Consider the following 12288-nt stretch of genomic DNA (forward strand, 5'->3'; position numbering starts at 1 on the left):
CTTTCAATTTTTATCTCACGAAGTAACCATTCTTCTTTTTCTGAAATGATGCAGAAAGAGTAATCTCTTCATTAAGGAATCGCGAGCCTAGTAAAATAAACTTTATGCAAGCTAAAGTTATATTCTTTATTGTCGACGAACATGTTGAGATTACCCCTGGCAAGCAAAAAAGTTTGCATCAGTTGAGGTGAAGCTACTGCTTTTAAATGCAGTGGCTGGAACGAAGTTATATATATTCTTGACACAAAGAAAGAGCTTCCTGAAATTGAAAAAGCATTCAGTGTGAATGCAGTTGAAGACCCTAGCTCACTTTATTGCAAGAGTCGTCTAATTATGACCAGGAAAAAATCATGAGACCATGAGCATAGTGAAGCATTCGGAAGCATGTGTCCAAATGAGTGGCAAGAGGTTCTGCTATGGCAGCAACACAGTAATTGGACCAATTAAAGGAATGTGCACTTCGAATACACAATTAAAAAGTATTGCCTTGTTCCTTTGCTGTGTGCACATTGTGCACATAATTATATGCACGAACTACGTTTCAACTTTTAGGTTGTAAAAAGGAAGGATTAAGCAACCTATCAATGTCATGCGTGTACACTCATTCTAGGCTTGCTTTACCTGAGGCCTGGTGTAGCTCTAGTGACACATTTAGGCCACATAAGTCTTTTTTAAAATAAAATGTCAATGAGGCAACCATCCCAGCATGGTTTTCAGACTCCCTTCAATAAGTTTACTCACATGCCTGTAAAGCTTGTTTTCCTGCAATACGACAGTTTGTGAGGAGAAGCACACATTTCGAGCTGCCTGGTGTGGTTTTGTGCACAATGACTTGAGGGTGTTATGACTGACAGTCGGTGGCGACGCGCTGACCATGAGAATGGACGGGCGATGCATTCTCACACTACTAGAACACCTGCATCCTTCCTAGAAACAGAATCCCCGGGACGGGAAGCGACCGACAATGGAAAGAATCTCGACCTAACAGAGGGACGTCCAAGTTGGTGACGTTTCCACAATGGGCCACTTGGACTTGGATTGGTGTGCTGCCGGGACGACCTGACCTGTATGTTTTGACAGGAGTCACCGCAGACCCTTTTCTGCCCTTCTGGGATGAGGCAGATGAACATGCCCGAGTAACCTGTTTCCCGACTAGCCCCACAAGCGTGTCGTTGACCGCCGGACGTTTGTTGTTTCAGGAGTGCAACAACCCCTCAGGGAGAGTGAAATGGGCTGTGCCATGGTGGGTGGTGTCGTGTGTTTGATTGGTGGTCACCAAGAAGGAGGAGACAGCCTGAGGGGTTAAAATGCCGGTGCTAAGTTAGAAAAGGGGCTCTGAGCCCTCGGTAACAGACTCATCCAGTTCGCTTGTCGCGGAACTCTTACCTTGTCACTATGTAATTGAGTGTACAAAAAATGCCAGTAAACATGCTTGTTATCGTTTTCCCAACTTGCTAGCATCAGTTCCTCAACCCGGAGGCTCGACTACGCTACCAAAAGGAGTCCGGGTACGACACTGCCCTATCGTAGCAACAACCTGGTTGCTGAGGAGGGACGGATCTAAATATACTGATCGCAACAAGGGCCCGTGTAGACAAATGAGACATGAATTTTTCCTAAAGCTGTTTGTCATCCTTGTTATCAACGACACAGTTCACCTAGTATATGCATGCTGGAAGACAATGACATTCCGGCAAAGTCCCAGCATTCTTTTATTAAATAGATACTAAAGAGAAAAACGATTTTTCTTGTAGTAGTAAACTACTCTTTGACTATGCCAAAATCTTCTCACTTGCCTCGAGAACACGCCTGGTAAGCGAGAAAATGCACAAAAAGAAAATGCAGGTGGCAATGCCACTTTGGAGTTCCTGCACTGTTGCCGTGACGTCATGTATTGTGACAATGCCTACTAAGGGCTACATAGTTCCTAATAGGTAAAAATATCAAGTACATTGTCTTCTGATGGGCACTGAGACTTGGCATAACAAGATTAGGGAAATTTCGTTGAGCTTATATGGCCAAAATATGAAAAAACACTGTGAAATATGTGACTTCACGCTGACAATGAGGTGAAGGAAACTTGAAAATTAAACTTCCACCTTGATTTTCTATTCTATTAATAAACCTATCATGGTGAAATTAACGACCACACAGCTTTCATAGTATAATTTATCAGTCTAACGTGCTTCATTGTTTCAGTTTAGTGTCCCTTTAAAGTCACACCATGCTTTTCTTGCTGAAGAGAAATTGTTCTGAACACTAGCCATACTACAGCATGCCAGGCAGTCATACACCAGCTTTGAAGCATACTTATAGCCCACATCTATGAACCTCTTGATTTTCTAGTTGCTGGAATGTGCAATGCCATTCGAAGTTTTCCATTAAATTTCTACGCACACAAATGACGCACACAGGGTCATCTGCACATCCCCATTACTTGGAGTAATGCCGCTTTAACAAAGTGCCAACATGTGACTCGCAGATGGAGTTCATAGATTAGAATAAAGTCACCCAGATCCTGCACTTTTGGAATAACTGTTACGCAATGCATTACTAGAAGCCATAAAAGATGCAAGATTTTTAGAGAAATAGCTTTACTCCTATGCTGCGAACCCAGCAAAACGTCTCATTGCATGAATTTGACCTTTAAGCTCTGCCAAGGTCACGCCAGCGCGTGTATTTCATCCACCTAGTCTTTGCGGCATTGAGCGAGCGAAAAAAATTAACGGCATAGAGTGCTTTACTGTTAAAAAAAGAAACCTATATAATGAAACAATGTTAGAAAAGTAACAGCACAACACTCCTGCATCCCTTTTCCCCAGTTGTTTTATGAATGTGACATACCGATATCGAGGACTTGCTGTAGATGCATCCAGGACTTGTTGCGCAACACGAGAGGAGGCATTCCCAAGTGTCAGCGTCGCAGTGAACAGGAAAGCACTGATATTAAGGTTCAGTGAGGAAGTGAGTAAACGCATCGTTCTGGTGCTTCGTTTGGCCAGTGATGATGGGAAGGGGTGCGTGAAACAGTCGGCGTGGCCATCGTTCAAATCCTCACACTTCCAAGTGATTCTGCGAAAAGTGCCATGAAGACAGAGATGCAAAAGTTGACCTGGATGCTGACTAATGCACAGTGACCCTGTTTCACCTATTGTCTCATCTACACACAATTAAAAAACTTATGCTGGATAATAATTTACCACTGAGAATACACACTTGAAACAAGCCAACTGATGATACGCTGTTACCACACTTTCTAAGTAGGTTAACTGACACTTCATGATGACAGCCTAATTCAAAAGAAAATCAGCACCAGAGAGAAAAATACTGTTTGGCAATGTAATTTGGTTCACAGCAGTAATGCAAAGCTACTGGTACTTTCATGATATTGATTAAGCTAAAATGGTATCATCAAATACCTTTCATTTCATTTGCGATTATTCTTTTCCTTTCAGCCCTTATCAGTCATTTCTATACATGTCATGCCAGACCTTATCAGGTCTTGTCAGCATTATCGATGTTTTATTGCAAAAGCAATTATATGGACAGTCTCGACGGGATTTTGTCGTCGCCGCCATGTCCCGTATGAAATCCAACTTGATAAGATCCCCCCGCGCATCGTATGTTCTACCGCGGGTAAAAGCGCGCGAGCGGGGGCGACGAACGCCGCCGAAGCAGAGATCAAACGAGCCGGCCCATTTCCGTCGCCCGGAGGGTGCATGCGATAACATCACCCCGCTCGGGAGGCTTGCCGCCGCAGCAGACAGGAAACGCCCCGCCCGTCTTTAACGAGCATGAAAAGACGCGAGAGGGGAGAGGGGTGTCGCGCGAGCAGCAACTTTGAACTTTGAATCTATGGGCGCGGTCGCGATCGCTGGCGCGCGCGCTATCTCGACAGCCATCACAGCGGGCGGCTCGCATACCCTTCTACGCACTGAGCTCTCAACGCGAAGTGACTATGCGGAGAGAGCATCTATCCCTGGAGCAGCCGTATTCTCTTACACCAGCGTTTTGCAGTTACGCGAGTTCGGATACAAAACAATTAGCTGCCCGCCTCACTTCGTATAACACTACAATTTGTTTCCGCATTCATTGCTTCGCCCTTGCGGTGAAACTGTGACTTTTTAAATGCGAAGCATTTCTTAGCGAACTTTTGGCACTTTGAGCGTTTCTATCTATCTATCTATCTATCTATCTAGCCGCCTACGTCTGGGTGCTCTCGCGTAGACCAAAATTAGCGTGGGAGGGTAAGATCACTAGACGAATATGAATGTCTGGTCATGACATGAATAACGTGAGAATCCTGTCGCGTACGTGGTTAAACACTTCGATCCAGACACGTGTGGCACATACTCGCATGAGTGTACGGGTATGCGCCACAGGTGATTGACAGTTTATATCTGCCAAAGAACGGCGGCAACAGGCATTAGTAAAAACCGACACCTGCAGCGATGACCGGACGAACGCAAAGAATCAAAATCAGGACCGCAACAGGAATCGAACCCAAGCATTCTGCGTGGCAGTCAGGTATTCTACCACAGAGCCATGCCAGGTCTAGAAACTGCTTTGGAAAAACACCCTATGTAAGCATAATGTCGGTGCAACGTCAATTGCGGTTCTGGTGCTGGCTATCTAATTTTATAACAAAACAACAAGCGCTACAGATGTACTCCGCATCATGGCAGGTTAACATCTGCGGTTCCAGTGTTGGCTCCGCTTTTATATCAGTATGATAAACATTACATTTGTATTCCTATGATTCAGCAAGTAATATTCAAGCGTCGCTCGACCCCGGATGAATACGCTAACGAAAGCTACGTGCAACATTCACATCATCGCGCCATAAAGTGCACTTCGTTTCGATAATACTGATGTATGTGCTGTAACGTGAGGGCTGACGTTACGTCAGACCATAGGATACCCTTTAATTGCCAGTGTTCGCTACGTGCCTGGTAAGCCCACGATGTGCACACAACTAGCACACTTACTAAAACACGTCGATCCACCTCTTAACGTTTGACTCAAAGCAAAAAAAGATGCAGCATAGAACTATTCGCTGACTGCTTCGCATGAAACCGACTCCCAGAAGGTGTGGGATCTGCCGATTTTTTTTTGGTCTTTTACATAGGTTTTATCTATAGACACGTAACTCTATATGCCTTTGGATATGTTGATCTACCATCATTATCATCGTCGCAGTTTGGGAGGTCCCGTTAGTCGTATCGCACGACGCTTTTTAAAGGCCAGCGTCTTTGTTGACGACAATGATTTTCGGGGGGAAGGGGCCAACCGCCTTTTATGTAGTGCGTGTACATATGCACATGCAAAACTTCTTGGAAAGAAAGGGGGTCTGACCCCTCCCCCCCCCCCTCCCCGTCTCAGCTCTCCCGCTGGTTACGCCAGTGCCCGCACCTGTCGCGCTGCGAGCGCTCGTAAAACTGGTTTTCCCGCAGCGTGACCGCCCGTGAGGAGAAGCCCACGTTTCGAGCCGCTTTGTTTCGCATGCGATGAACCGCATTTGTTTTTAAATTTATTGAGGTGATAGCCTTAACTACCTCGTCAGACGATGAGGCCTTTTCTTCGTGGGGCGTCTTGTGTGTTTGCGCTGCATTTTTAATCTCAAGAAGAGAGAGAACCGCGTGTAGAATCGTGTTGTACCGGGAGTTTCCGGTTAGGCGCGCGCACGCAGAATTCCCACCCAGTATTCCGCAATACGCAAAATGCTTTGCGTATAGCGGAATAGCGGACAGACAAAAACGTTCCTGTAAAAACCGCAAGGAGCAAAGTTGCGCCTATGCTTTCCTTGCGTGGCTCGGACCGCTACACGCCGAGCGTTATGACGCGGAACAAAATGACGTCATATATTTCCACCACGCCACGGATAAGTCAGCTACACATGCGACGGCGTGACGCGATAGTCGAGTTTTGCCGTGTTCTTCGAGGTGTCGCGCAGGCCAGGCCCGTAGCCAAAGGGGGGGGGGGGGGGGCTAGCCCCCTCCCCCCCTCCCTCCGAAATTTTAGTGAAGTATGTGCTTTTCTAAAAATAAATAATAAAATAGGTGTTTTTCTCAAGAAGTCAAGGTTTTCAGCAAGTGCCCCCGCCCCCCGCGAAAAAAATTCCTGGCTACGGGCCTGGCGCAGGCACAAAAACACAGGGGCGCGCACGCACAGGGGGCCGTGGTGGAATTATGCTTTGCTAGTTACCAGGCGTAGCCGAGCGGTGGCCGTATGGAAAAACACTAGGACGGAGCGTCAGGTAAGAATCTTGAAGCCTAGTCATGAAAAAATTTAAGGGAGAAATATGCCTTGGCAACGTGATAGGCAAACGCTACTATTGGTCGGCTCGTTTTGGTTGCGTCTCGGCCTAATCCTACCCAGAATACACCGCGCACAGGTCGAGAGGGGCGACGTCACGGGAGGTCGGCTTGCTGAATTAAGATAGGGGAATCACGTGATCTCGCCAGCCAATCGTATAGACTCGCACGTATAGCTTTGCCAGCTCGCGAAGCGGATGGCAAGCGCCAACGGAAAGCCCCAGATTCTGAAACGCGAACCCGCGAAGCCGAGACAACACGGCAATTGCTGCCACTATTGCGGACAGCAAGGGACCCTGCAAGGAATACCGCAAGGGGGATCATCTCGCATCCATAGCCACGCTGTACAACCACCTTCATGTAGTGGACGGGCCGTAGATGTTTATTTTATTTTATTTTTTTGTGGGTTTTGCAATCCGAAAACATTTGTCAGAACCTTCTATTCTTTATGCTAAAAGTATTCTTCAAAAACGTTTTTTTTTTAGTCATTTGAACAACCAATTCGTGCGCGTGCTTTATAGAAATGTCTCGGCTTGCTGACCATACAATAATTGTGACATGGTGACATTGCACGACCAGACACTGGAATACGTAAGAAGGCTCCGGGTGCAGCCCATATTCAGTATTGCTCACGCACCTATAGCCGGTGAGGTGAGGCGGGTAGAGCTCGGTCTCGAGGATGACGACCGCGGACGGGCCAATGGTTCGCCACGAGCCGCCCGCTATGCTGAAGCTCACCGGAGAAGGCACGACTGCCAAGGTCGCATTCTCGACGGCGTACACGAACGTGGGCACCAAGCGAGCCTGCACGGAACGATGAGATCAGAACTTCCAGGGATGCTGAAAAACAATGAGAGCAACCATGCTCAAGTTGTCTAAGTTAATTTGTCGGGCAAGGCTGGTTACTAATAAAAATTAAAGATCCAAACATCGCATCTTTGAACAACATCGCCCAAGTTTGAACGTTGGATCTTCAGTGTGACGTCACGAATTTAGGCCGACGTACCGCAACAGAAGCTCGGGAGTCTTGTTAGGTGTAACATTTCGTTTTTGTTATAAAGGAAATGCAACATACCTATATAAATAAACAATTAAGTATACCCGAGCAGCCGCTATTTAGTTTATCTCACCGTGATGTACAGCGTGGGAATTTCAGGGTGGCTTTGCCACCCAAGTGTCGTCAGCTTCCGGCGCTTTATTATGTTCTGACCAAGTCATGCTATCGCCTAACCGCAATCTAATAAAGCACTAGTAATGTGGAAAAGTAAAGGAACACAGCGTTTTACACAGTAAAGGAGCCCAACGGAACTTACTGCGCACTCTAAGCAATAAATAAATAAATAAAGAATAAAATTTAAAAAAATAAATAAAGAGAAGAGGAAGAAGAAAATTAAATACCGAAATTTACTTTTTTCAACAGCGGAGAGTGCAGAAACTCCGTCAGTCGCGCACAAAAGCTATCATCATGAACTGAATAACTCGGCAGGCGCGCGCTCTCTTCTTAATCTTCTGCTTCGCTCCAGGAACACGCGAGCCGATTGTCCGGCGTGGGGTGCAATAACTCGGACGAAAGAGAGAGAGAACGAGTACAGATAGACAGAGAAAGAAAGATAGAAACAAAGAGAAAGAGAGTAACCGAGAAATATAGAAAAAGAAATTTGGCAGATCCCTCGTAGCGTGGGAATCGATGTTATGAGAAGCATGCGCGGGATGGTGACTGTTGCGTAATTTTTCACATTGAGCGAAACGTTACGGAATGACGCTAGAGAAATATGGACGTGGTATACGCACACGCAGTCGTTGAGGAGTCGCAAATGTATTATATAACCAATTGTTTGCAGCTGCGTAACGGTGCCGACAGCAACATGGGTGTTTCCAACACCAGACGCGGTAAGCTGATATGTAGTGCTTTTATTCTTCAATACTGGATAGGGCGAATCCGAACAGGACAAAGAAGGAACACAGATGCACAGGACAGGCGTTACTCGCAACTGAGCTTCATTCAAGAAAGTTTCCCTAGATATATACACAGCCGAGCGGAACGCGCAGGCGCACTGCACGTACGTTACAGTCACAGTTACAGTTGTTATGCTTATACTTGTCCATTATGACGGAGAGCGCACGCACGTTTCATGAACCCGTGTATATGTGTAGAAGGGGTTCTTGAACCCATCATCACGGTGGTGATGACCAGTTCTTGAACAAGGGCATCATCACCGTAATAAGTGAGCACCAGCAGCTGGACCAAACTTGTTAATCGGATCCGTTCGTGATCCCGGCTATGAGGAGTCTAAGTGTAGAGAAGGGCGAGGTATAGCGCAGCTGGTGGAAATCCTGGATGCCTCTTACGAAGAAATGGTGCTGTTTCCATCCATGCATGATGCATCCTGTGATGGACGTGGCAGCGACGTCTTTTGATGCCCTCTCCACATCCAAGCCGTCTTTCACGCAGTATTAGGACCAAGCATTGTTGGGTCTTGGTAAATCAATGTTGAAGTCACCGGTAATGATGAGATGCCTGGTTCTCTCAGCAGATTTATTGTAGGAAACATTCACCTCGGTTTTCGCGTAATCCACGTGGCCCAGGTTGCGGACCACGTGAACGAGTGGAATATTAGTCGAGCGTCATCGAGGGGTGTTCTGTCTTCAGCTTCCTCACTTTCCTTGCGTCCGCCGTGGTGGTGTAGCGGTTAGGGTGCTCGGCTGCTGACCCGAAGGTCGCGGGTTCGATCCCGGACGCGCTGGTCGCATTTCGATGGAGGCAAGATGCTAGATGCTCGTCTTCTGTGTGATCTCGCTTCGCTACGGCGTCACTGCTAATCATATCGTGGTTTGGGACGAAGAACCTCAACAATTATTATTATCACTTTCCTTGCCTGTCAATGCCTGTGTTCACGGTTACTGTATTGGTTGAGACTCTGTATCACCAGTGGCACATACCCGCATAACATGAACTCTGGTTTACGGGTATGTGCCATACGTGACTGAGAGAAAGGGTTTCATGACGTAGGCGACAGGTATTTTGCATTATTCATGTCACGACCAGTGAATCATGTTCGCCATACACTGATCCCTTGCTATGCCAAGTTTGGTATATTACAAGTTATGGAGACGACCAGGAGAGCGCCCAGACGTAGGCGGCTAGATAGATAGATAGACAGATACGTAGATAGAAACGGCCAAAGTGCCTGAGGTTCGCTAAGAAATGCTTCGCATTTAAAAGAGAGAGAGAGAGAAACAGACACAGAAAAGTGACCGAAATATAACAGAGAGCAAGACAGGAAAAGAATGAGAGCGAAAGAAAGAGAAAAAAAGAAATGGAAGTGAACAGAGAGAAAAAAGAGAGGAAAAACTTTCTAGGTATTCAGTTCCGCGAAATCGACACAATCACGCGCGCTGCTCGTTTCGCAATGTCATTGCTCTGCTCCCACAGAGCGGTGTTCGCAGCATGCCGCGACAGGATCACGCGCGCGGCCGCTACTCGCTGCGCTGACTGTCCTAGCGCCGCAGCACGACCATACCAGCTGTCGAGGCCTATAGACCTGGCGTGGCTCAGTGGTAGAATACCTGATTGCCACGTAAAATGCTTGGGTTCGATTCCTGCTGGGATCCTAATTTTCATTCTTTCCATTCGTTGAGTCAACGCTGCCGATGTTGGTTTTCCTTAACGCTCTAGCATTTAAGTTACCAATGTCTGTTCTCGCCGTTCCTTGGTAGACATAAACTGTCAATCACCTGTGGCGCATACCCGTACACCGCGGCCCGTGGTCGACGGGTATGTGCCACACGTGTCTAATGGAAAGGGTTTGACGACGTACGCGAGAGGATCTTAACGTTATTCATGTCATGACCCGGCAATCATATTTGTCAAATCCTCTTACTCTCCCATGCAAATTGTGGTCTACACCAAGTTAAGGAGGCGATCATGAGAGCACCCAGACGTAGGCGGCTAGATAGATAGATAGATAGATAGATACGTAGATAGAAACGCTCAAAGTGCCAGAGGTTCGCTAAGAAATGCTTCGCATTTAAAAAAAAACGGACAGAAAGAGAGGAAGAAAGAAAGAAGCGAACACGGAGAAACAATAGGTGGATAGCAAAACGGCGCGTCGTCTGCTACAGCACTTCCGGTTCTAGGAACCGTCAAGGCACAGCTCGTTGCTGCTTCAAGTGTGTGCGGTTGAGTGTAATCGGGGAGGAGGCAAGATAACTGGTAACAACCGCGTCGCAGAAAGGACGCGTTTTCTCCCCGATTACACTGAACGGCACACACCTTGAAACAGCGAAGAGCTAGGCATCGAACCGGAAGACGTCATTTTGCTATCCACCTATTAAGGAAGACCGCCCCCAGCTGCGCTCTTCCTTCAGGCTTGGCACCACTGGTGCAAAGCTGCCTTAATCTTTTTCTTTGTGTTTCTGCGAGTCTTGACATGCCATATACGTAACTCTCTTCCTCCTTGAAGAGACACGTTATTTCCATTTTGGAAAACGTGCGTCTCAAGACTCTCCGAATAGAGTATAGTAATCTCCAAAGAGGGTTCACGTGTCTCTTTAAAGAGAGTCATACACGTGGCAAGCCAGAACTCATAGAAAAGAGTAAAAAGACTCTCTCTCTCTTTTAATTAGAATGCATTCACACCTGGTTCCAGGAAAAGAGAGGGAAAGGCCGGCAGGTTAGTCAGTGTATGTATATTGGCTGGCTACCCTGCATCGTGGAAAGGGCTGAAGAGGACGAAAGCTGACAGAGGAGAGAGAAGGCGTAAACGGAGAATAGAAAACGCGCACACTCACGCGATACAACCCTCACAGCCCGTCTAACGACCTCCAAATATTGCAGCAATGCAATGGTTTTCAAATATTGCAGCAATGCGCTTTTAGCCCTAATTCCTCAACCATAACTAGGCCACGCTCCCGGAAGAATATACGCAAACTGACAAAAAAATAATAGAGAAAAAAATTAAAGACGGTTAAAGAGCAGTAAATAAGTAAAGAAAGAAAGAAAGAAAGAAAGAAAGAAAGAAAGAAAGAAAGAGAGAAAGAAAGAAAGAAAGAAAGAAAGACGCAAGGTCGAGCGTATATCTTGCGCAGACATTCGCCCATCTCTCTCACGCACGGCTCTTTAGGCACGAAGAGCTCGCCCGTATAAGAGTCAACAAGCACAGCGGCCGACGGAACACAATCACGAAAGTGATGGATAAACAAGGGCGATAGCTAGACGGCCCAGCGACCAACAAAGCTCGCGCGTCACGTCAAGCAGGGAGCTAGTTCGAGCTATAGGCGGCCACGCAGCAATAGCCGGCCCCCACGAGTGTCCGCCGCCGGGCACGCGTTGCGCTCGCGCGCTATCTTAGTCGTGACAAATGTCGCGACGCGACAGCAAACGCCGCGCCTCTCGGGAGTGTAAGGGATGGGCATCGGCATCTGCGTTAGCAAACAGACCGATGCGCACACAAGGGGTACGCGCGGCAGCGCTCATAGTAATTGCGGGGCTGTTCGGGGTTCTATATATATATATATATATATATATATATATATATATATATATATATATATATATATATATATATATATATATATATATATATATATATATATATATATATATATATATATATATATACGCGGCGCCGGCGAGCGAGGCCCGGAGTGAAGAAGACGAAGAAGAGGCGGGCATTAAGCATGCGTACACGCCTCATAAAGCTCCGGCGCTCGCGCGATAAGACATCTGGATGCAGCCAGCGCTAAATGCGGGAACAAGAGCGGGGGCTATAACGACGTATAAACGGAGACAGAACAGTGGCTTAGATGAGCGGCGAATAAGATGGAACCGAGCGAGGAGGAAGGAGACGCGTTCCGGACGAAGAGGGAGATAAATGCGCCGATCGCCGGGGTATTTATCCACGCGTGCCAATGAAGGCAACACAAACGTCAATAGGGAACTAACGAGGATTGAGCAGAGCTAGGAAAGACAAAC

The 12288-nt window shown here is 46.9% G+C and overlaps 1 protein-coding gene across 1 annotated transcript in view; it reads right to left on the reverse strand.

Moving 5' to 3' along the window:
* Positions 1-12288, reverse strand: part of LOC119385456 (uncharacterized) — a 529083-nt gene that overhangs the window by 71588 nt on the left and 445207 nt on the right. The window contains exons 14-15 of the mRNA XM_049413202.1: positions 6952-7118; positions 2845-3072 (exon numbers count right to left, since the gene is read on the reverse strand). Coding sequence (XP_049269159.1) covers positions 2845-3072; positions 6952-7118 — 395 coding nt within the window. The remainder of the gene's footprint in view (positions 1-2844; positions 3073-6951; positions 7119-12288) is intronic.

This window comes from Rhipicephalus sanguineus, chromosome 3 (assembly GCF_013339695.2).
Source record: "Rhipicephalus sanguineus isolate Rsan-2018 chromosome 3, BIME_Rsan_1.4, whole genome shotgun sequence".
NCBI classification, from domain to species: domain Eukaryota; kingdom Metazoa; phylum Arthropoda; class Arachnida; order Ixodida; family Ixodidae; genus Rhipicephalus; species Rhipicephalus sanguineus.